This window comes from Belonocnema kinseyi, chromosome 10 (assembly GCF_010883055.1).
Source record: "Belonocnema kinseyi isolate 2016_QV_RU_SX_M_011 chromosome 10, B_treatae_v1, whole genome shotgun sequence".
Lineage (NCBI taxonomy): Eukaryota > Metazoa > Arthropoda > Insecta > Hymenoptera > Cynipidae > Belonocnema > Belonocnema kinseyi.
Window position 1 is genome coordinate 42303317 of NC_046666.1, and position 25003 is coordinate 42328319.

Below are 25003 nucleotides of genomic sequence, written 5' to 3' on the forward strand. Positions count from 1 at the left end.
AGATTGCACCTATTCACCTACATAACAAGATGAGAATTGAAAGCAAACTGAATGTTAAATCAAAAAGCATGAAAGAGGGAGCTCTTCTTAATATTTTGACAGCAAAATCATGTCGACACACCTTACCGACTGCGAGTAAAGCCACCCACGCTTTAACTTGACAGACTGTACATCCAAACTTGTCTGTCAGTAAACGGCTATTCTCGATAGTTTCGGTCATACGAATAAATTTTTACAGAAGAAAATCTCCATCTTTAAGCAATATTTTTAAAAAATTAGAAACATTCCCGTAAAGGAACAAACTAAAAAAGGGAAAATTGCTTTCTCCTTAGGTCCTTATTAGTCATAAGCTGAAATGCACAATGTTCCTTTTCATTGAAGGTTTACGTTACTTTTGTCGCTGTTAAATCTCCCCAGTCGATATCTACCCCAGGATGTGAGATACTTTTCGCCTTTGTACAATTGTGGTCGACCGCATGCATCGTTGAAAGAGACAATGGACCGCATTGTACGATAGTACAATGTGCCTCGGCTGCGTGCTTTTTTCTCTTTCTTATCCTCTCCTTTTTTATCTTCAATATTTTTTTTACCCCATTTTACGAGTCGTGAAAACTGAGGTGGAAATAGGCAAAGGAGAATGATAGGAGAATGAGAGATGAGTCCATTGAAAAGTAGAGGTCGGGAAAATAAAAGGAGGAAAGAAGAAGAGGAAGGTGAAGAAATTTTATTGGATAGGGTCAAATCGAATTTTCAGCTACGAGAGGGATTTTCGAACCGGAATTTTGAAGTGAGATCGTGATTTAAATGCGGGATATTAAAAAGGATCTGGGGACCTTCTTCAATTTAAAATTTAAAGTTGATTTCCAGACCTGAATTTGTTACGTTTTGAAAAGTTAAAAATTCTTATTTTTCAGAAATATCAATTGGGAAAAATTGTATTTAGACTTCAGAATGCGATTCTGCAAAATATAATGTAAAATAACTATTAAAAATATTATTAAATTTAGAAATTGAAAAGAAATCCTATCTGAAAAAAAGATGTAACAATATCTTTTCATTATTCGAAGTTATTTCATTTCTTAAATTTAGAAAATTAAATTTTCCAATGATCTCTTTTGTTAATAAAAACTATATGAAACATTTTGAAAATTGAAAATAGTCTTTTTTGAAAGAAGAATTTAGTATAAAGTCGTACAGGTTTGGAGAAGATCTAATTTTAAAGATAATTTTAGGTTGTGTTAGTTTTATTTACAATTTTAGGTCACGTTAGCACTCTGCATCGGAAATGTGTATTTTTAATCACTAATTATTATATTTCAAAGATTAAGCATTTTTCAACTATTAAAGTTTTTCGTTTTTGTTTCCCTTTATCTTTTTTTTACAAAAATCATTAGACTATAAAGTTTCATAATTTCTTAACAATTTTAGGTTAGGTCTGGTGCTTTGCATAAAAAATTTATATTTTAAAACAAACATTATAGTCGGAGCTATATTTGCTATTTTTAATAGTTTCACAGGATTTTTTTTTAGTTTATAATTTTTTAATAATTTAAGGTTACGTTAGCATATTATGTTATACGTTAGCGGTATTTAAAAAAAATTGTATTTCCTATTTAATAAATAAGGTTTAGAAAAAAGATTCAAAAATTTGAAATTTTTTAGATTGTCTAAGCGTTTACATAAAAAATTGTTATTTTAAAATAACAAATTTTAGGATAGAAAATTGGAAATTTTTTAAAAATTAAAATTAATTCTTCATGCTAATCTTTCCAAAATCAACCATTCTATTTTGCAGTTAAACTATGCAATATAAGACAGCACCTGAATTGACAAAAATTGTGCATCCAAGAAATGTCTACAAGTTCGTTATTTATCAATTTTTTATTTGTCGCGTAGTTTTTGTGTTATTCTTAAAAAACACATTAAATTTTTTTCAAAATGACATTTTTGGACAAACAGGAGCTACAAGTTTGTTTTTAATCATTGTTTGATAAAACGCGTAGTTTTGTTTCAATCGTGAAAAATGACCTTACCAATAAACAAATTAATTTTGTGATGAATAAATACAAGGTAATATAAAATGTTCAATAAAAAAATTGCTTTTAAATCAGATATGAACATTTTCTTTTAACCCTTTTCTCATACGAAACGAGATAAAAATGTGTTCGTTAAAGCCCAAGGAGCTTTAACAACAGAGTATTCACAATGACAAGATTTCAGTTGTCTACGATTTCATCTTTAACTTTAAAGACTGCGCATAAGTTTTTAATACTTGAAAAATTGTATGACACTATTTGGAAAGTATTTTAACACTTTTTTCAAATTTTTGACACTATTTATACTTCTTTTAATCTCCGAAGTCATTCCGAGGCCTGATACAAAATAAATAGATTCAAGTCGTGCAATAAAGTTGAACTTTTTCTTTCGCAAGGGGCGAGAGCGTGTATAAAAGGGAATATATTTAATCAAAAACTTCCTTCTCATGGTTGGGCCATTTTTGCAATATTATGTTTCGTACCACGTTTCTCGATTATTCTTATGAAATATCGTGTTATCCACCATCTGCGTGCCATAATATACGATCTCTAATATACCAGTTTTGTGGCTAAGTTTCACCGAAAAAATAATTTAAAAGCATTTTTATATGGGGTTCTACGCTTGGATAAGTAGCTGCCGAGTAAGAGATTCTCGAGGGCCCTTTATGGGATTTATATTTAACACACAACATCCCAACAAACTATATTTCGTGATTCCAGACAGTATCTTTCTTCTTTTAGATCCTATCTTTCAGAACAATTTTAATAAATTTCTTCAAGCTGATAACCTTGTTGATAACTATGTGGGTGAAAATCAAAAAGTGAACCATATGATGTCACTGGAATAATATACGCTTGTATTCGGAACAAGAAATTTTTTATTAAAGCGTTTTATGAATCGTATTTTTTCTAATAATATTCTAACTGCCAATTATTTTTACTGCACTCCGTATCAAAATGAATTTCGTGTAAATTATAAATTAAAAACTAAATAATCTAAAAACTTTCATGTTAGTTATCAGGTCAATATTTTTTTTCAATTAAAAATTATGGTAACTTCTTTAAATTTATTGAGAGAAATTATAATGTTTTATGTGTTTTTTGTTCAAAATTTACCTTTTTGCTTAAAAATTCAAAAAAATTTACCATGTTGTCACTTCGTCTTTTTGTTTAAAATTTAACTATTCTAGTTTAAAATTGATCATTTCAGTTGAAAATTCATCATTTGGTTGAAATTTTAACTATTTGGTTGAAATATAATGTATTTTGTTGAAAATTCATCTTTTTGTTTAAAAATTTGAATGTTAGTTGGACATTTTTTTCGCTCTTCTCTGAAAAATTCTTCTTGTTCTCAAAATTCAACTATGGCTGAAAATCTATCTTCTTAGTTGAATAAAACTGTTTTTTATTTAAAATTGAAATCTTTTTTTGTTGAAATATAAGCTACCACATTTTTTGTTGTGCATTAATCTTCTTGGTTGAAAATGTATATTTTTTGGTCAAAAACTGAACTATTTCAGCTTAAAATTTCGCATTATAGTTAAAAATGTATCTGAAAATTTAACTAATTTTTTGTAAAGGTTGCTTTTTTTGTTTTGTTTAAAAGTAATTTATTTAGCTTAAAATTTAACTAGTCCATTTTTGTTGAAAATTCGTCTTTTTTGTTTGTTAAAAAATTCGTATATAGTGTTAGGAATTCATATTTTTGTGTGAAAATGTAACTATTTAGGGGAAAATTTGTTTTTTTAATTTGCGATTCATATATTATTTTTTTATTGGCAATTGAACTATTCATTTTTTTTAGAAAAATGATTTTGTAGAAAAATGATTTTTTTAATGGTTAAAAATTAATTTTTTCTCTTCAAAGTTAACTGTTTCATTGTTATTGAAAACGTATATGTTTTTAGTTGAATATTCAACTATTTGGTTAAAAGTTCATAAATGATGTTAAAAATTCGTAAATATTTTTTATTAGAAAATTCATCTTTTTGGTTAAAAAATAATCTATGCTGTTGAAAAATGAAGCATTTGTTATTTAAATATTAGGAATTTGCAGCATTTTAAATTGAATTTCATATAGCATTCACTTTTATTTTATTTGAAACAATATATTTATTTGAAAACTAATTTAGGCAAAGTAAAGTTTCTAGAGGCATATGAATCGAATTTTTCTTTCTTCACACAAAAATATTTCCAATTGAAAATATTTTTGACCCAAAGTTTAATATTGATATTTCTGATCCAGCGGGTTTAATACTTGTGGAATTTCTCAATTATCGAGACGACTGGCGTAGCACCGAAATTTGACCCTTTTCATTGGAAATTCTTTCGCCAGAGGGAAATATTTTCCGTTCAAAAATTTCGTTACTGAAGTCTGGTTATTTCAAATTTTTTTTTAATGATTGATTTTACCGCGAGAATGATGTCCGATTACGCGCGAAGCTTTGCAATCATAATATTGAATATTTCTCGTCATATAAAAATATATTAATTAATCTGCCCTTTTTAAAAAGGGAATTGTCAACCTTTCATTTTTTCCCTAGAACATCAATTTGATTGTGGATTATTTTCTTCAGCGAATGTATATGAAAGGATTTGGTCGGGGGGGGGGGGCTCCAACCCCTTTTAAAATAACTTTTCACATTAAATATAATATGGCGATAAATACCACTTTAATCAGATTTTTAAATTTTAGTGCTGACATTTTTTTTCATATTTTTAAGTTGAAAATTCAACAAATTGATAATTGGACTGCTTGATTAAAAATGCATTTTTTTGGTTGAAGATTCATAATTTTAGTTGAAGATTTTACTATTTAATTTTACTATTTTAGCTATTTCATTTTTGGTTCAAAAGTAACCTTTTTAGACAAATAATTCAACTCTTTGGTTGAAAATAGATTTTGTGTTTTTTTTTGTTGAAAATTTGCCTTTTTCTGTAAAAAATTTGACTGCTTTATTAAAACTTTCATTTTTGGGGTAAAAATTAATATTCTTCATTTAAAATAATATAAATATTGTTCCAGCTGTAATTTAAATTATGCTTTTCAATTCTTTTTTTAATAATGAATTATTTCCAATATAAATTAACAAACGTTTTAGTGAAAAAAAAAACATTTTAGTCCTGGTTTGCAAAGTCATCAGTAAAAAATGTCGTTCATTTGAACGTTCAGAATTTTAACCACATAAAAATTACTTTTTTAGGTGAACTGTTTTTTAAACTTAAAATTTAATCATTTGATTGGAAATTATCTTTTTTGTTCAAACTTCTTATTCTCGCGACGAAAATTAAGTATTTTGTCAAGAAAATTCATCATTTTCTCTTCAAAATTAAGCAGTTTGGTTGACAATTTCTTTTTAAACATTTTTTTTATTATTCTTTTTACTTAAAAAATTCAACAGTTTGGTTGATTCATGTAACTTTTTGAAAAATCGCCTTTTCTGGTAAACAATTAATGCTCTGGGTAGAAAATTCAACTATTTGTTTAGAAATTTATATATTTAGTTCGAAATTAGCTTTTTTGGTAAAAAAATAATCTTCTTGCTTAAAAATTTATCTTTTTGCCTGAGAAAGTAATTGAGAGTTCATTTTTTATTAGTATTAAACTAGTCTTGATTGAAAATTCATCTTTTTTTATTGAAAATTCAATAATTCTGTTTAAAATTGAGTTGTTTTTGGTAGCAAGCTCGTCTCTTTTGCTTAAAAAAAAATGTATTTCTTTTTTGAGGTTACAAGCATTTCGTTTCAAATTATTTTTTATTCAAAATTTCAGAAAAGTAATATTTCAAATTTTAATTTGGTTTCTTAAAATTGGGGGGGGGGGCATCGCCCCACTCTAAGTTGTAGATTCGCGTCTCGCTTTGAGTACTTTTTTTCTTATTCTTTAGAAAATTAATAAACAATCGATCATTATTTTTAGTTGAAAATATGCAAAAAGCTGATATATATTATTAAAAACGTTACAGCTATGTAGAACTGCTCGAGGCATTACAATTATAATATTGGATATTTCGCGCCATATAAAAATATTTTCCATTGAAATATTTTTAATTTGCACTGTTTTGAACAAGCGGACTCTCAAACGTTCATTTTTTTCACTTAAGGATTAATTCGTAAAACCGAACTTGAAACATTAGAGTAGGAGAGCTCCGCATCTCACTCATTGGTCTTACAGTCTGCGTTTGCAGGTTCACATCTCGCTGTCGGTACTTTTTTTAAAATTCTCAACAGTTTCATTTTTATTTTTATTAACATTTACAGTATTTACCACATCCTTTGGTTAATATGCAGCAAATTAATAAACAATTCATCTTTATTTTTAATAAAAAATGTACAAAAAATTGATATTTATTATTGATATCCAGAATTGTATTTTTTTAAATTTGTTGTTCTTTTTTTTTAGAACGGTGGGGCAAAGGATGGTTTCGACATGAATCTTGGGCCAGCTTGGCAGAAGGGATACACTGGAAAAGGTGTCGTGGTGTCAATTTTGGACGATGGAATCCAGACGAACCACCCCGATCTTGCCTTAAATTACGATCACGAGGCTAGTACTGACATTAACGACAATGACGATGATCCGATGCCCAGAGACAATGGCGACAACAAGCACGGCACTAGATGCGCTGGTGAAGTCGCTGCCGTCGCTTTCAACCAATACTGTGGTGTTGGAGTTGCCTACAATTCCAGCATAGGAGGTATTGTTCAATTTTCATTATTCAAGCTTTAGTTAAAATTAGACTGCAATTCAAGCCGAATTCTAAGCTGCAATTGTGTCCGAAAACTTCGTTTTAATTAAAAGTAATGGTGGGCATATGGCTGATATACCCCCAATACCCCTGAGCCACCCTCAGAGAAAGTAACTTAGCCAAAAATTCTTTCAAGTAAAATTGATATAAAGGAGAATTCTAAGCAGCAATTGTGTCCGTAAACCTAATTTGAATAAAAATTATTGATGGGAATTTGCCGATATACCCCAATACTCCGAAGCGACTCTTAAACAAAGTAACGTAGTTCAAAATTGTTTCAAGTAAAATTAATATCAAGCCGAATTCTAAGATTCAATTGTATCCGAAATTATATTTTTATTAAAATTAGTTTTGGAATTTGGCCGATATACCCCAATAGCCCGAAGCGACCCTAAGATAAAGTAACTTAGACAAACATTCTTTTGAATGAAATTAATATCAAGGTGATGTCTAAACTTCAATTGTGTAAGAAAACTTAATTTTAATTAAAATCAATGTTTGGATTTTGTCCTATATACCCCAATACCCCGAAGTGACTCTCAGGGAAAGTAACTTAGCAAAAAATTCTCTTAAATATAATTAATATAAAGGGGGATTCTAAGCTGTAATTGTGTCCGCAAACCTAATTTGAATTGAAATTATTGATGGGAATTTGGCCGGAAACTTAATTTTAATTAAAATCAGTGTTTGGATTTTGGCCGATATGCCCCAATACCCCGAAGCGACTCTCAGAGAGAGTAACTGAGCCAAAAATTCTCTCAAATATAATTAATATGAAGGGGAATTCTAAGCCGAAATTTTGTCCGCAAACGTAATTTTATTTAAAATTAGGGATGGGCATTTGGCTGATATACCCCAATACCCCGAAGCGACTCTCAGATAATGTAGCTTAGCTAAAATCTATTTCAAGTGAAATTATATAAAGGAGAATTTTAAGCTGCAATTGTGTCCGAAAATTTAATTTTTATTACAATTAGTGGTGGGCATTTGGCCGATATACCCCAATACCTCGAAGCGACTCTTAGACAAAATAACGTAGCCCAAAAGTCTTTCAAATAAAATTAATATCTAGCTGAATTCTAAGATACAAATGTGCCCGAAAATTGAATTTTTATTAAAATTAGGGATGGAATTTGGCGGATATACCCCAATACCCCGAAGCGACTCTCAGAGAAAGTAACTTAGCCAAAAATTCTCTGAAATATAATTAATATGAAGGGGAATTCTAAGCCGAAATTGTGTCCGCAAATGTAATTTTAATTAAAATTAGTTATGGGCATTAGGCTGATATACCCTAATACCCCGAAGTGATCCTTAGATAAACTAACGTAGCCCAAAATTATTTCGAATAAAATTAATGTAAATGATTCTAAGTAATGAATTTTTAACCAAAAAAGATTGTCTACCAAAAGATATAAATTTTCAACGATAAGAAAATAATTTTTAACCAAATAGTTGCAAAAATAACCAAATAGTTAAACTTTCAAACATGAGTGACGAATTTTCAACAAAATAGTTGAACTTTTGAACAAAAAGTTCAATTCGCAAGGTTTATTTTCAGCGAAGAAAGGTGAATTTTTGTAGAAATAATATAACTATTCTACCATCAAAAATAAATTTGCAATCCAAAATGACGACTTTTTAATTAAATAGCTTAACTCTCCACTAAAAAATAATTCCTTTAAAAAACAGTTAAGTCTGTAACAAAATAAATACATTTTCAACAAAATAGTTAAGTTTTTTACCTACGATGATGACATTTTTATCCAGAATGTTAATTTTCTGCCAAAAAATATGCATTTGCAAACCAAATAATTCAATTTTAACTAAAAAATATATTATATGAACCAAAAGTGGAATCGTCCAATTTTCAGTTGCAAAAATTAATTTTCAAAATCTTCAACTAGTTGAATTTAACGAAGATAGAGGAATTTTTAACCAAATAATTAATACTGAAGCAAAAAGATGAATTTCAACAAATAAGATTAATTTTCTAAACAAAAAGACGAATTTTTAACAAAATACGTGAATTTACTACCAAATAGTTGAACTTTCAATTTATAAGGGATACATTCCAATCGATCATTCGATTGAAAATTCAACTATTTGGTTAAAAATGCAACTATTTTGTTGAAAAATTATATCCTTTGCTTGAAATTTCCACTATTTGGTTAAAAATTAATTTATTTTGACGAACATTGAACTAAATTGTTGAAAATTCTTTTTGTATTTTTGTAAATTTATCTCCTTTGGTTGAAGATTCATCTCTTTGATTTATTATTTTTAATTCATTTGTTTAAAACTCATCTCCGTTAGAGGAAATTTTATACTTTTGGTTAAAAATTCAACAGTTCAACTAAAAATTAATCTTTTTTTTTTGGTTTAGCATTAAACTATTTTACTGAAAAATTGTAATTTTTGTTAAAATTTAACTATTTTAGATTCAGAACTAAAATCTTGTTTGGATAAAATGTAAAAATGAGATTTATTGTTTAAAATTAATTTTTGTGGTTGAGGATTCATCACTTTGATTGAAAAATGCATTATTTTGTTGAAAAATCGATTTTTTGGGTTGAAAATTAATTTTCTTAACTGAAAATTCAATTATTTAATTGAAAAATCATGTGTTTTGGGTTTTGGGTTTTGGATGAACTTTAATATTATTTGTTTAAAAACTGAATAATTTGGTTAAAAATCCAAGTATTTGATTAAAAATTCAACTATTTTCTTGAAAAATCGTCACTTTTAGTGACATAATATTGCTTGTTTGAAATATCAACAATTCAATTTTTCGTTTAGAATTCATTTTTTTGGTTAAAGGTTTATCATTTTGGTTAAAAATTTGACTATTTTGTTGAAAATTCGATTTTATTTTTAAATTAATTTTTTAAACTAAAAGTTCAAATGTTTAATTGAAAATGCATGTATTTGGTTTTTGATCGAAGTTTCATTTTTCTGCTTCAAAGTTCGTCTCTTTTGCTCGAAAGTACAAATTTTTTGTTAAAAATGAATGTTTTCTTTATGAAAATTTAATTATTTGGTTGAAAATTCATCAATCTTGGTGGAAAATTGTTTTTTTTGTTGAAAATTCATCTTTTCTGATTTTAAACCCAGCGGTTTATTTTATATTATTTTTTTATTACAGATTTTTTTTTTGGTAAATCACTCTGTTTTCCCTGTTTCGAGACCATTTTGGGCTGTAAAGTCTGTATTTATTTCAGTCTGGAGTTTCTCGAGATTTGATTATTCCAATTTAAAAGTGTCCCAATTTGAATTCTTTTATTTCCTTGGAAAATTGAAAATTGTTTTGAAAAATAAATTTTAAGTGGATATTCAAAAAGATTTAGAAAGATTTACAAAATTCTCAAAACTGAATGTGGAAGATTTTATGGAAATTTTCCAGTTTGGCAGGATATTAAAACATTTTAAGGAAAAGTTTGGGAAGAAATTTGAATAATTTTAAAATAGGTTTAGAAGTTCTGAAAAATAAAAAAAATAATTAAAAATATAAAACAACATATAAATGTTCTATGATTTTGTAATAACATTTTTGAATCATTTTAAGGGGTTTAAAACTATTAAAAATTAAAATAATTTAGCTTTTAATTTAAATAAAATTTAGTTTTAAAAAAATCGAACGGTTTAATTTTTAATTGTTATTTTTTAATTCAATTTTAAAGGGTCGTAATTTAAACGCTTTCATTTAAATTATTTATCAGTAAACGTTTCCCATTTAAAAATGATTAATTTCCAACAGACTTTAAAATTTACAATCACGGAATTACCGTCGATTTCTATTGTTAAATTTATTTAATTAAAAAGTCAATTTCATTATTTCTTCGCATAAAAGTGTTATTTTTATATTTTCCTTGCAATATTTTCCGGAAAAATTGTACTATCGATGCATTACAAATCATTTTCCGAGTGCCCACCCTACGAAGCAATTTCAATTTTCACGAGAGTAAAAAGCCTCCCTTTATTGTCGTTCATTCTACAGTATAAAACTCGAAACAATGTGTTCGTATTTTCAAATCTTGACAAAAGAGAGACATCACGCAATTTCGTTTGGTGGCAACGTTTATCGATCGCATGAAATTTTATTCTCCAGTTACTACTGTTTGCTGCACTGAAAATTATTTCAACTGCGAATAAAAATTTCAACCGATCGGTCAGTTATTTTCAGTCTTTTTTATTTCAATGGATGCGGTTATTGTTTCTCTATGCTTTGCTTTCCATTTTAAATACTTACCGAAATTGTGTCCATTTTGAAGAAGTAACTCCTGGAAATGTCAAGAAATTTTTTTTATTCAGGGATTTTTTTCGAGAGGGTGCTTATTTTTTTAAATTTTCGTATCAAATTGAATAACAATGATTTTTTATTTGTAAAATCACATTTATATTGCTTTACTTAAGTACCTTGTTGAAAATTCATTTTCTTATTCTTTAAAGTTTATTTTTATAATTGATCATTTTTAGTTGAAAATTAAAGTATCAGTTTGAAATTACTTGTATTTTTTTGAAATTTTGTTCTTTTCTCTAGAAAATTAAGCTTCTTGGTAAAAAATTCAACTTTTTTTTTGAAAATCCAACAATTTTTCTTTTAATTGTCTGTTTATGTAGAAAATTATTCTTTCTGTACATTCAAGTACTCTAGTTAAGTATTTATTATTTTAGTTAAAGATTCATATTTTTGTATTGAAATAAAACTAATTGATTCAGAGTTAAACTGTTTTGTTAAAAATTAATCTTTTTTATTAAAAATTCATCTATCCCAGTTAAAGATTCATTTTTTAATTATTTTAGTAAATTATTTATATAAATAAATTTTTATTATTTTGTTAAATATAAGTAATTAATAATTTTTAAAAATTATTTTTAATGAAATTTAATAAATTTTTTAATAAACTAGGATTAGATACCCTATTATTAAAAAATAAATTGTTTAATATTATTATAGTAAATTTTAATACTTAAATAAATAAATTTGACGGTATTATTCACTTGAAAATTCAACTATTTGGTTGAAAAACTCATCTATTTGGTTAAAAATTTGACTATTTTGTTGAAAATTCCTTTTTTTGTTGTTGTTAAAAATTAATTTTTTTAACTACAAACATATAATTATTCTATTTTTAGTGCCAAATTTATCTTTTCGAGTTTAAAACTCGACTATTTAGTTGAAAATTCATCTCTTTGGTTTATATACGAGTATTAACCAATTTGTGGAGAATTTCTTTTTTTGTTGCGGATTAATTTTTTAACTTAAAATTTATTTTTTTTAGACGAAACTTCATGTATTTCTTTTTCATTTGTCTTCTTCTTTATACAAAATTAATTTTTTTACTTGGAAATTAATCTTTTTGTTTTAAAATTCGTTTCGTTGGTTAGAAATTCCAGTATTCCAGTTAAATATTCATTATTTTAGTTGAAGATTCATATTTTTGCTTCCAAATAAAAGGAATTGACTTATAGTTAAACTCTTTTGTTAATAAATTAGGTGGTTAAAAATCTTCAGTTGAAAATTAAATGCTATACCTAAAAATATAATGATTTCATTTTTGGTGCAAAATATATATTTTTGAGTTAAGAACTCAACTATTTATTTAAAAATTTATTTCTGGCTGAAAATTCAATTAATTTGTTGAAAATTCCTTTTGTTTGATTGTTAACTAATTTTTTCAACTTGAAATTTAGGTTTGTTTAGTTGAAATTGCATGTATTTATTTTCAAATTCGTCTGTTTTAACTGAAAATTAATGTTCTTGCTTTAAAGCTCATCTTTTTGGTTCAAAATTTAAATATTTTATTGAATATTTCTTTTTTCTTGTCTTAAAATTATTTTTTTTTGACTGAAAATTTAATTATTTCATTTTTTGTACCAAATTTATCTTTTCGAGATAAAAATTCAACTATTTAGTTGAAGATTCATCTCTATGGTTGAATATGTAGCTATTTTAGCTATTATTTTAGCTATTTTAACTATTTTAAGTATTTTTATTTAGCTGTTTAGAATTTATTAGAACTATTTGAATGTTTAAAATGAAAATTAATTTTCTTAGTTGAAAGCTCATCTTTTTGTTTCAAAATTTCATTAATATGTTAAAAATTCCATTCGTCAGATTATTAATTAATTTTGATAACTTAAAATTTATGTTTGTTCAGTTGAAATCTCATGTATTCATTTTTTTAATTCGTCTGTCTGGACTGAAAATTAAACTTCTTGATTGAAAGCTCCTCTTTCTTCTTCAAAATCTTAATATTTTGTTGCAAATTCCATTTTTGTTGGTTTAAAATTTAAATTCTTTAAACTGAAAATGTAATTATTCCATTTTTGGTGCCAAATTTATCTTTTCGATTTGAAAATTTAACTATTTAGTTCAAAATTCATCTCTATGGTTGAATATTTTGTTATTTTAGCTATTATTTTATTTAGTTATTTTAGCTATTTAACTATTTTAGATAGTTATATTTAGCTATTTAGAATTTATTAGAATTATTTGAATATTTAGACTGAAAAATAATGTTCTTAGTTGAAAGCTCATTTTTTTGTTTCAAAATTTAATTAATATGTTGAAAATTACATTTATTTTATTGTTCATTAATTTTTGTAACTTAAAATTTCAGTTTGTTTTGTTAAAAACTTATGTTTTTATTTTTAAATTCGTCTGTCGTAACTCAAAATTATACTTCTTGATTAAATACTCATCTTTTCTGTTCAAAATCTTAATATTGTTTTGAAAATTCCTTTTCTGGTGGTTTAAAATAAAATTTTTTAAACTGAAAATGTGATTATTTCATTCTTGTGCCAAATTTATCTTGAAAGTCCTTTCTTTTTGGTTAAAAATAATTGTTCTTTTATTTAAAATTTATGTTTTTAGCCAAACTCATGTGTATTTGTTTTTAAACTCGTCTGCTTTAAGTGAAAATTAACCTTCTTGATTGAGAGTTCTTTTTTTTTTAATTTAAATATTTTGTTGACAATTTTTATTTTTTTTTAATTTAGAATTAAGTTTTTTAATAAAAAATTTAATTATTCCATTTTTGGTTCGAAATTTATATTTTCGAGTTGAAAATTCAACTATTTAATTTAAAATTAATATCTTGGGTTGAATATTTAAATAATTTGTTGATAATTCCTTTTTTCTGTTGATAATTAATATTTTCAACTTAAAATTGATCTTTTTTAGTTGAAACTTCATGTATTTTTTTCATTCGTCTTTAATTGTAGAAAATTGATGAGAAAACAGTCAGGGAATTTTGAAATTGTGATTTTGTAGCAACCCTGAAGGATTTAAATGAAGAAACAATTGAACAATTGAAAAAATTAATTTAAATTTAACAATTTAAAAAAAAATTAATCAAATCTAGAAAGGATTAAGAACAATATAAAATACAAATTGCAATAAATGTCTCTTTTTTATTGGAATATTCAAGTGATGGCAGATTTGAGATCCCTGTTGAATTAATGCATGAACGGTGAAATTTGTATCGAATCTGCGGTAAATCTTGAGCTCAGAATGTATGAACACAATTTCTTGAAGCATGAAGGGAAGATCAATATTTCCACGGTATCAATATGTCTCGCAGGAGTAAGAATGCTCGACGGTCCTGTAAACGATGCTGTCGAGGCTAGAGCTTTGGGATTGAATCCTGATCATATAGACATCTATAGTGCTTCCTGGGGACCAGAAGACGACGGAAAAACCGTCGATGGACCCGGCCCTCTCGCGAGACGTGCCTTCATTTATGGTGTTACCAGCGTAAGTTTCAAATCATCGATATTTTAATATTTTTTCTATAAATTAAGTTTTCTTCCATAATGATTTTTTGAAATGTCCAAAAATCAGGGTGGTCGCTGGACCGAGAAAACTGGAAAACCGGGAAATGACCTGCAATTTTTTAAGGCCGAAAAAAACGGGATATGAAAGTAAATTTATTTTTTGACCGGGAGTTTTAGAAATTTTTAGAAAAAAAATCTGTCCTTTGATTTCAACTGTTTTTTTTTTAAATAAGTAGTTACGAAACGTTTAAAATAGAAGATTTTTGATAAACATTTTTTTAGTTGATCTACTGTGAATATAAATTATTGAATGATTTTCAAAATGGAATTGTACTTTAAGATTTCAAAGTTCAAAATTTTAGTATTTATAGATTTTAATGTTAAGAACTAAACTGTTTCAATTTTTAAGTTACATCGGAATAATATATTAATAATAAAAGGCTTTTATTTAATTTTAAATATTATTTCAGCCCAAAAAATTCATTTTTAACCCTTTCAATTTGGAATTTTTTGACTAAAAACAAGAATAATTAGTTAATATTTTAAAATATCTGACAGTTAATTTAAAATCAATAATTAAACTAAACTTTGAACTTTACCATTTTAATTCGGCCTCATTTAATACCAAATATAGATTTTGGTAGATTTTGAACAAACAATTAGGAAGCTTCTTAAGAATTTTAAAGGGCTTCAGAAGAACAAAAAACATACCCTAGAAAAATTGAAAATGATTTTTTTATTTTTTAAATTTATTTTAACTGAACATATGAAAATGTTTAGAAAGATTTAAAGAATTGTCAAAAATAAATGTGGAATATTTTAAGGGATTTTTTTTTTATTTAGCTGGCTTTTAAATAAAATTTGATGAAAAATTCGAATAATTTTAAAAGATGTTTAGAAGTTCTGACAAAATTTCAAAAAAAAAAACAAAATTTGAAAAAAAGAAAAACCACATGATTTTTCAAGATATTATAATAACATTTTGAAGCATTTGAAGGATTTCTAAACCGTTCCAAATAATTAAAAAAGTGTTTAGCTTATATAAAAAAGGAATTTTTATTATTTCCGGCTTAAATTTTTTTTCAAACGATATAATTATTAACATTTTTTAATTTATTGATTGATTTTTCAATTTAGAGAATTGAAAATTATAACCTGGATTTATATTTTTTGAACTGAATCTGAATCTTTGAACTCTACAATTTATAAAAGTTAAAAAATTTTAATTAGCAGTTTAACTTTATTTAATTTAAAATTGTTCAGTTTAAATACCGAAATATTTGGTTTTAAATTTTGACTTGTTTAATTTCATTGACCGTGAAAAATGTTTGCGAACCGGGGAAACTCCGGAAAAAGACCAGGAATTTGTTATCTGGGACTAAAGCGGCCACCTTGAAAAATGCGTTGAATTTTTTTTCGAATTTTTATGCATATAGCCCCCAAATTTGACAGACTTCATAAAAAATGGGTTTTAAAAGATAACAATGCATTTCGAGGTTCCTCGAGTCCCATGCAGCTTAATACGTATTTCCCAAAAGAAAAAATAGGTTCTTGCTAATTTTATTCAGATAAGTTTGTTTTATGGGGTCCTAAAAAAACCATAAGTGAAAAATTGGTTTTTGGGAGTTTTAGGTGCTAATTATAATTTTTTTACGGTTTCTTTTAGTACAAATTGTTTCTAATACATAAAATACTACTTTCTATTGATAATTATATGTTTACAAACTTTTAGCAATTTATTATTATTTTCGCAATTATTCTCTTAAAATAAGGCTAGAAAGTTGTAGTTTTTTCCTAAAATTTTCCACTTTCTATACACTTTTTAATTATGGTGAAATAATGATTAATACAATTAAAAAAAACAAGAATTTTTAAACAATTATTATTATTTTCATTAATATTCTTTTTGAATAATGATAGAAAGTTGCGGATTTTCTGAAACTTTCAACTTTCTTCCAGTTTTCACTTAGAGTTCTGTAATAATCAACGCAGTTTAGCAAACATAATTGTTTAAATAAATCTTTTTTTTTTTATAACTATCTTCTCCTATATGAGATGTTAATGAAATATTTTTACGATCTTATATCTGAAAAAAGTATTCATAATGTTTACACAAATACTTGTTTAACTTATATTAAATATAACTTTGCTCTGACTAAAGGTTAGAAATTTATGAGAAAACCACAACTTTCTAGCATTGATCTAAGAGAAGATAGTTATAAACAATAATGAATTTTTTAAACAATTTTTTTGTTAACCTAGATTATTCGTTACCTTACAGGTAAGCGCAAAGCTGAAAAAGTTTGAAAATTTCAGAAAAAATTCCAACTTCATAGCATTATTCAAATAAAATATTATAAAAAATAATAATAAATTATTTAAATTATTATTTTTATTATCTTGAATTATTACCTCACCAAGTGAAAACTGGACAAAAAACTTGAAATTTCTGAAAAAACTGCACCTTTCTAACATTACTATAGGAAAAGATAAGTATATATGATGAGAATTTGTTTAAACAATTATGTTTGTAGATCTCCATTTAATACTAGCATACTCTAATCCAAAAGTTGACCAAAAGTTCAATATTTCAGAAAAAACTGTAACTTTTTAGCGTTTTTCAAAGATCATATTCTTGAAACTAATAATAATTGTTTAAGCAATTATTTTTGTTAAGTTTCTATCAATAATAATAATAAATCTGCATAAAAAGTATTTAAACATATAATTATCAATGGAATGTAATACTTATTGCGAAGAGGAATTTTGTGTTTTGACTCGATTTACCTAATATTATTCTAATATTGGTTAATAAATTCAATTGTTATTAACAAACTATATATAGAGAATGATTTAATATTCGTAGTTCAAGATACAAAAAAAACTATTTTGAACCACTGTTTTGAAGCAAATTGTTAAAACAGTTTTTTCTCTATAAAACATAAATTTTGTTATAGAATATACGAGTATGACGCAGTTTTTTATATTATTTGTTAATAAAAATTGAAATTGTTGAATTGAAATAAAAATTTTTAGCCAAATAATATGAAGTCATTTGTAGCAGTTTTTAGTAAAAAATAGTATTTTTCTGCATAAACGTACAAATATAACCCAATTGTTAATATTATTTCCTAATAGAAAATTATGAATATTTTTTTCTTGTTTCAGTAAACATTGGAAAGTATTTGAAAATTATATATATTTTTTCAAAGAGAAAAGATTGAATCCCAGAAAAGTACCGTAGATATTTATTTGTTTATAAAATGGATGAAACAGAAATAATAATACTTTGGGAAATCATATTTTTCGTTCATTTTTTATTAACAAAATATTTTAAACATAATAAAAATAGTAAGTTAATCTGAAAAGATAGATGTGGAATTTAGTTTAAAGTATTTAAAAAAATAATAACTTTGAACCTGCTAAAAAAACGCGACACGTTCATAACCGGAAAGCCTGGGGTCGAATCCCGCTGGCAGAATTTTTTATAAGTTTTTTCTATTCAAAGTCAAAGTCAGGTAAAAGGCTTTTGAATTTTTTTCTAAAAATTATTAGCAACTTGAAAGAAACTTCTCAAAGTTCGAATTCTAGTAGAAAATCTAGATTGATATTCTAACAGACTTATAAAAATTCATTCTAAATATTGACTTGCAAAAAAGATCTTAATATTGAATGAATTTATCGGCTTCCGAAGAACCATTAAGTAATTGCTAAATCTAGAATTTAAACATAGTTCTACCTTAGTTGTTTTAATTATTCAAATTGTGTCTCTTATTTCTGTTAGTGAATTTATTTATTTGATTTAAGAAAATCTAATTAAATGGATTCAGAGGACATTATCCGTTAAATAAAAAGCATATCCTGTATCTGTATTTATTATTCATATACATGCGTTTTGCATTAATTATTAATTTTAAAAGCAGGAGAAGACTGGAAATTATATTTCAAGTTTTATTTTCTGATTTGCCTCTGGCGAAATTTCTTGCGCTTTATTGTTTTAATTAATCTCTCATTAATTTTTTCAGCCGACTTTTTTACGCCATGAATATTTTAATAATAAACCATATTTATTTTACAATTAAATTTCAAGTAGGAAAACTGTTAAATTTATTAAACAATCAGTAGATTTATACGTTCAAATTAAAATTAGAAATGATTTTTTAAAGTAAAAAATTAGATAATATTACAATTTTATAGGATCTAGATTTTGAATCTCTTGAGTTTGACAATATTGTCAAAATTCTCTTTTATGAGAACATCCAATCGTGAAATTTCGAAATTTTAATTAACAGTTTCTGAATAAATTCGTTCTTTAGTTTTTATACAAAATTCATCTAGCTGTACAAAAGTCAAGAAAAAAACTATTTTTTTAAATAATTTAGAATTTTAAAAAAATTGTAAAGTGCTTCTTGGACACACGCTTGTTTTTTGTTTTTGCTAAAGTCCATACTACATTTTTATAATATTAGCATGCAAATTTTTTCCTCATTATATCGCGAAAGGTAATAAAATCCTGCCTCTAATAAGTAAATAAAAATGAAATAATGGCAATTTTATAACAAGATATTGCAAAACAACCTCAAATTCATTTTAATTTTAATTCATTCAGTAATAAAATCCTGCGTCTAAAAATTCTAATACGAAGGCAAAATGACAAATTTATAAACAGATATTGCAAAGAACGTCAAATTTTAATATTTTCCAAAAACTGAATTAACTCTGGAGGTAACTAACATTTTTTTAAGTTCTTGGGATAATTTTAAAGTTAAGTCTCTATGATAATAATTTTCTAAATTGGAAATATTTGTATTAAAAATTTCCTTGGCGTCACCCCTAGGTAAAACTTGGCACAAAAAAAGTTGCAAAGTTTCAAAAATGTGTAAATACTTACAACATTATTTTAAAAACCATTACTTATCATATTTTAATCAATTTTAGTGATATTTATAAAAATGTTATTGCTTTGAAATTTTTTAAATTCTGTGATGAGTACAATTATTATTTGAAATTTTCTCACTCACATTATAATAAAGCCTAAGAACTTTAAAAATTGTTAATTATTTCCAAAGTTATTCCAACTTGTCCAAAACATCAAAATTCGACGTTTTTTGCATTATCTTTCTATGATTCGATTCTTAAAAGTATTTAGTTTTTTATTTGAAAATTAAATTAATCTAAAATCGATTCAATTAAATTTAAATTTGATAGGCATCTCTTTTAAAATGTTTTTTCCAGTGTGAGAGAAAGGATTTTTTACAAAGACAGTAATTTTATACTTTGTAATCGAAAATCAATGTGATAGAATATGTTTAACTGTTATTAACATCGTGTGTCTATATTTTGATTATACTGTAAAACTGGATATTTTTAGCTGAATTGTTGTAAATTCGATAATCAACTTCAATTAAAATCGACAGAAATTTAACGCTTTGTGAAAAAGAGTAAATTCCATACTAGTGTAGAATGTATGAATTTACACCAAATCTGATACATTCAAACTTTGCTTGCCACGTCAATCAAGTAAAAATCTGAATGCGCATCGGGTGAAAAATTTAATATTATTTATTTCAGATAATTAAAACTCAGAAGGCATTCTCTTTTTTTCCACAACTACACCTTTAACTCTATTTTTTCATCAAAAAATCACCGCTAAGTGTAAATTCCCTTTTTCAGTTGACCTCATCCCTAAAATCTCCTTTTTCATCTCTTCGATGCCCCAAAAATCACGCCAGAATGAAAAATCCTCTTTTCTAGTTCTCCCTATTCCCAAAAATCACCCCTACGTGTAAAATCTCTGACCAAATTCCCGTTGTCCCAAACATCATCTTCAGGAGTAAAATCCCCTTTTCCATTTGACGCTGTATTGTTTATAAATTATAAATAAATTATCCCCAGAAATCTCTCTCAAGTGTAAAACTCCCTTTTCCAGGTCTCTCGAGCCTTAAAATTACCCCGAAATGCTGAGTCTCCTTTTCCAGCTTTAATTATCCCCAGAAATCTTCCCTAAGTGTAAAATCCCCTTATCCAGCTCCCCGCTGCCCCAAAAATCCCGTCTGATTGAAAAATCTTCTTGTCTAGTTATCTCTAGCCTCAAAAGTCACCCCGAAGTTTAAAATCTCTTATCCGGCTCCCTGCTTTTCTAAGCATCACCCTTTAAAGTAAAATCCCCTTTTCCAACTCTCCCGACCCAAAAATTTTCCCGAAATGCATAATCCCCCTTTCCAGGTTTCCTTAGCCCCAAAAATTACCCCAAGTGTAAAATCCCCTTTTACAGCTCACATGATCCCAAAAATTACTCCTAAGTGCAAAACTCCCTTGTCCAGTTCACCGCTGCCCCAAAAATCCCGCCGGATTGAAAAATCTTCTTGCCTAGTTATCCCTGGCCCCAAAAATCACACCGAAGTGTAAAATCCCTTGTCCAGCTCTCCGCTGTCCCAAGCACCACCCTTAAGAGTAAAATCCTCTTTTCTAGTTCTGTCCTGACTTAAAAACTAACCCGAAATGCAAAGTCCCCTTTTACAGATTTCCTTATCCCCAAAAATCTGCCCCAAGTGTAAAATTCTCTTTTTCAGCTCCCAACTTTCCCAAAAATCACTTTAAGTGTAAAATTCCCTTTTTTCAGCTCCCAGCTTCCCCAAAAATCACCTTATGTGTAAAATTCCCTTTTTCAGCTCCCCTGCCCCAAAAATCACTATTAAGTGCAAAATCCTCTTATTCAACTCCCTCTTGTCCCAAAAATCCCACCTATGTGAAAATATTCTTGTGTAGTTCTCCCCAGCCCCAAAAATCACCCTGAGTGTAAAATCCCCTTTTCCAGTTCCCGCCGCTGTCCAACTCTACCCTGCCGCAAAAATCACCTCTAAGTGTAAAATCCCCTTGTGCAGCTCTCTCTAGCCCACGAATAAACCCCAAGTGTGAAGTCCCTTTTTCCAGCTTCCTTCCCAGAAAAATCCAGCCCCAAAAATCGCCTTGAAGTTTAAAATCCCATTTTCCATCTTTCCTTATCCCCAAGAATCTCCCCCAAGAGTGAAATCCCCTTTTTCAGCTTCCCTCTTCCACAAAAATTCCCCAAAGCGTAAAAAATCCTTTTCCAGCTACCCCACTCGTTTACCCTAAAATTAGCCTGAGTGTAGAATCCCTTGTCCAGCTTTCCGTTTACTCTAAAATGATCCCAAGTGTAAAATCTCCTTGTCCAGCTCACCCCTGTCCCAAAAGTCACGCCTGAGTGTAAAATCCTTTGTCCAACTCTTCGTTTACCCTAAAATCAGCCTTAAGTCTCAAATCCCCTTTTCCAACTCTCCCCAGTCCCAAAAATCACGAGTTTATTAAAAAAATATTTTTCTTAGGGAGTCATCGTGGCTCAGAAAATATCGTGATTGTCCTATGTCTCAACACTGCCTGGGTAGTCACCCTTGAGCAGGTTCTATTCTCAAAGCAGGAAATGAGGCTTTAAGTGTTTTTAGAAGATTTGTTTCTGTCCCTTAATATACTGCCCCACAGATACCCTACAGTTTCTGATTAACCCTTTGTTTATGATGTTGATGTTTAGAACGTTTATGATTAACCCATTATTTACAGTTTATGATTATAGTCGCTTGTAACTCAAAGTCCTGGACACCTTTGTTCCATGGATTATTATTATTATTATTATTATTATTATTATTATTATTATTATTTAATACATCATTTAGATAGTCACAAATGTCGCAAACTTGAAGTTATAAACAAATATTAAACGTCAAAAAAGCGACGGGTTTCCCGATAATAGTTTTGAGATATTAATCTAAAACAGTGCTACCTTCTTTTTAATAATAAGATTATTAGAATAATTAAATTTAACAGATCGTTTGATTTTTTTTTAATCTACCTGAAATCTGTTTGAAATAATTGATGTCTTTGTGAAATCTTCTAAATCTATCCGAAATTTTTGCCAAATATTTGAAATCTCTGTAAAATCTTTTAAATCTTTGAGAAATAATTGTCGAATATTTGAAATATTTTTTAAATATTTCAAAATGTTTGTGAAATTTTATCAAATCTTTGAGTAATCATTGAAATCCGTGAAATATTTTAAATATTTTTAAAATATTTAATAATATTTTTTAAATTATTGAAATCTTTGGAAAATCATTTAAATGTTTTAAATCTATCCGAAATCTTCGGCAAATCATTGAAGTTTGTAAAATATTTTTAATCGCTCTGAAATCTTTGCGAAACCTTTAAAATCTTTGTGATATCCTTGGGAAACCATTGCAATCTTTGTGAAATCTTTGTGAAATGTATAGAAAATCATTGAATTCGTTATGAAATATTTTAAATCTTTGTAAGATCGTTGAAAGCTTTGAAAAATCATTGAAAATCTTATAAAATATTAAAATTATTTTTTAAATATTTGGTATATTTAAAAAATGTTTGAAATTTTTGGGAAATCATTGAACTCTTTGGAAAATCTTTTTAAACTATCCGAACTTTTTTCAAAGCATTGGAAATATTTGTGAGATCTTTAGAAAATCCTTGAAATCTTTGTAAAATATTAAAAATATTTTTTTTTAATTTGATAGAATTTGTGAAATTGTTTAAATCTTTGCGAAATATTTTAAATCTTTGGGAAATCATTAAAATTCTGAAATCATTTATGCTTTTGTGGAATTTTAAAATATATCCGAAATCTTTGTCAAATCTTTGCGAAATATTTGAAATGTTCGAGATATTATTAAAACCACTTGGAAATATTTTTGAAGTGTTTAGTATATTTTTGGAATTGTTGAAATCTTTGAGAAATCATTGAAGTCTTTGTGAAATCTTTTAAAAATATGCGAAATCTTTTCGAAATATTTGAAATCTTTGTAAAAGCATTGCTGTATTTGATAAATCTTGTAAATCTTTGAAATATTTTTGAAACATTTGTGAATTCTTTCAAATCTGTCCGAAATCTGTGTGAAATCTTCGAAAAATATTATTTTTTTAAATATTTGTAAAAAATATTGAAATTTGTTTGAAAATCATTGAAGTCTTTTAAATGTGAAATCTTTTAAATCTATCCGAAATCTTTGCGACATTTTTTTTAACATTTGGGAAATTATTCTAATCTTTGTAAAATCTTTCTGAGATCTTAAAAAACAATTTGAAATATTTAGCAATATTTGCTAAGTTATTAAAATTTTTGTAAAATCTTTGGTGTCTTTGTAAAATCCTTTAAATCCATGTCAAATCTTTGCGAAATATTTGAAACCTTTTACATGTTTTGCAAATCATTTAAATATTTCTGAAATTCTCGGAAACCTTTGCGAAGACTTCTTTTTAAATTTTGGAAATATTTTTGAATGATTTGTTAATATTTGTGAAATTATTGACATTTTTGGGAAATCATTTGTTTTTGTAAAATCTCTTAAATCTATGCAACATCTTCACGAAAGATTTGAAATATTCGTAGAGTCTTTGATATCTTTGGGAAATCATTTAAATATTTCCGAAATATTTTGAAATTGTTGTGAAATCATTGAAATCTTTGTGCATTCCCTAAATGTATCGGAAATTTTTATGAAATAATTAAAGTATTTGTGAAATCTTTGAAATCTATCAGAAATCTTTGGAAAAATTTGGAATCTTTGAAATCCTTGAGAAATCATTGTCAAATTTTTCTGAAATCTTTAAAAATCTGGTTAACACCGGTTCCTACACAAATGTTTTCTACACAAAATATATTGTACACATAGTATACTGATCATATTTTTCCTTCACCAAATATTTTCTACACAAAATATTTCCTACACAAAATTTAATACTGTTACATTTTTCCTACACAACATTTTTTCTACCCAGAATATTTCCTACGCAGAATTTAATATTGTTTGATAATTTAATTTTTTTCTTATACAAAATATTTTCTACACAAGAAATTTCCTAGATTGAATTATTTATTTTTAATACTATTATATTTTTCCTACACAAAATATTTTTAAGATAAATGATTGAGTGGATGACTTTTAAGGATAATAGTTCTTGTTTAATAAATTTGGTAATTATTCAAACCATTTTTATCCTGTGAAACGTAAAAGGTTATTATTTTGCTAGGATTAAAGACACAATTACCGAATATTAAAAGTAATTTTTCTTTGTTTAAGATATTTACCAATTCATTAAACAATTTTTATCTGTTTGAACCATTTTTTTATCTTGTAAATTGTGAAAAGTTATTATTTTCTGAACAATAAGCGACATAATATCTCAAATACAAAGAAACTAGATTTTTTTCTCCACCTTTCTTATTAGGATGCTCAAATTAATGATGATTAATTGTTTAAATTATTATAAACTGTCTTTTTAACAAAATAGCACCTTTGCATTCATGAAATGCGTTATCGATTTCATACAGTAATGTCTGTTGAAAATGTATGGGGAAACAAATTCCTTTAAAACATGAAAATTCTTTAAATAATG

General features: G+C 26.6%; 1 protein-coding gene across 4 annotated transcripts in view; it reads left to right on the top strand.

Annotated features, from left to right (window-relative positions):
- The window catches only part of LOC117182318 (furin-like protease 2), a 731195-nt gene that overhangs the window by 632182 nt on the left and 74010 nt on the right, over positions 1-25003 (top strand). For all 4 annotated transcript variants that reach the window (XM_033375470.1, XM_033375468.1, XM_033375471.1 and 1 more), the window contains exons 5-6: positions 6439-6733; positions 14371-14543. In XM_033375470.1, coding sequence (XP_033231361.1) covers positions 6439-6733; positions 14371-14543 — 468 coding nt within the window. The remainder of the gene's footprint in view (positions 1-6438; positions 6734-14370; positions 14544-25003) is intronic.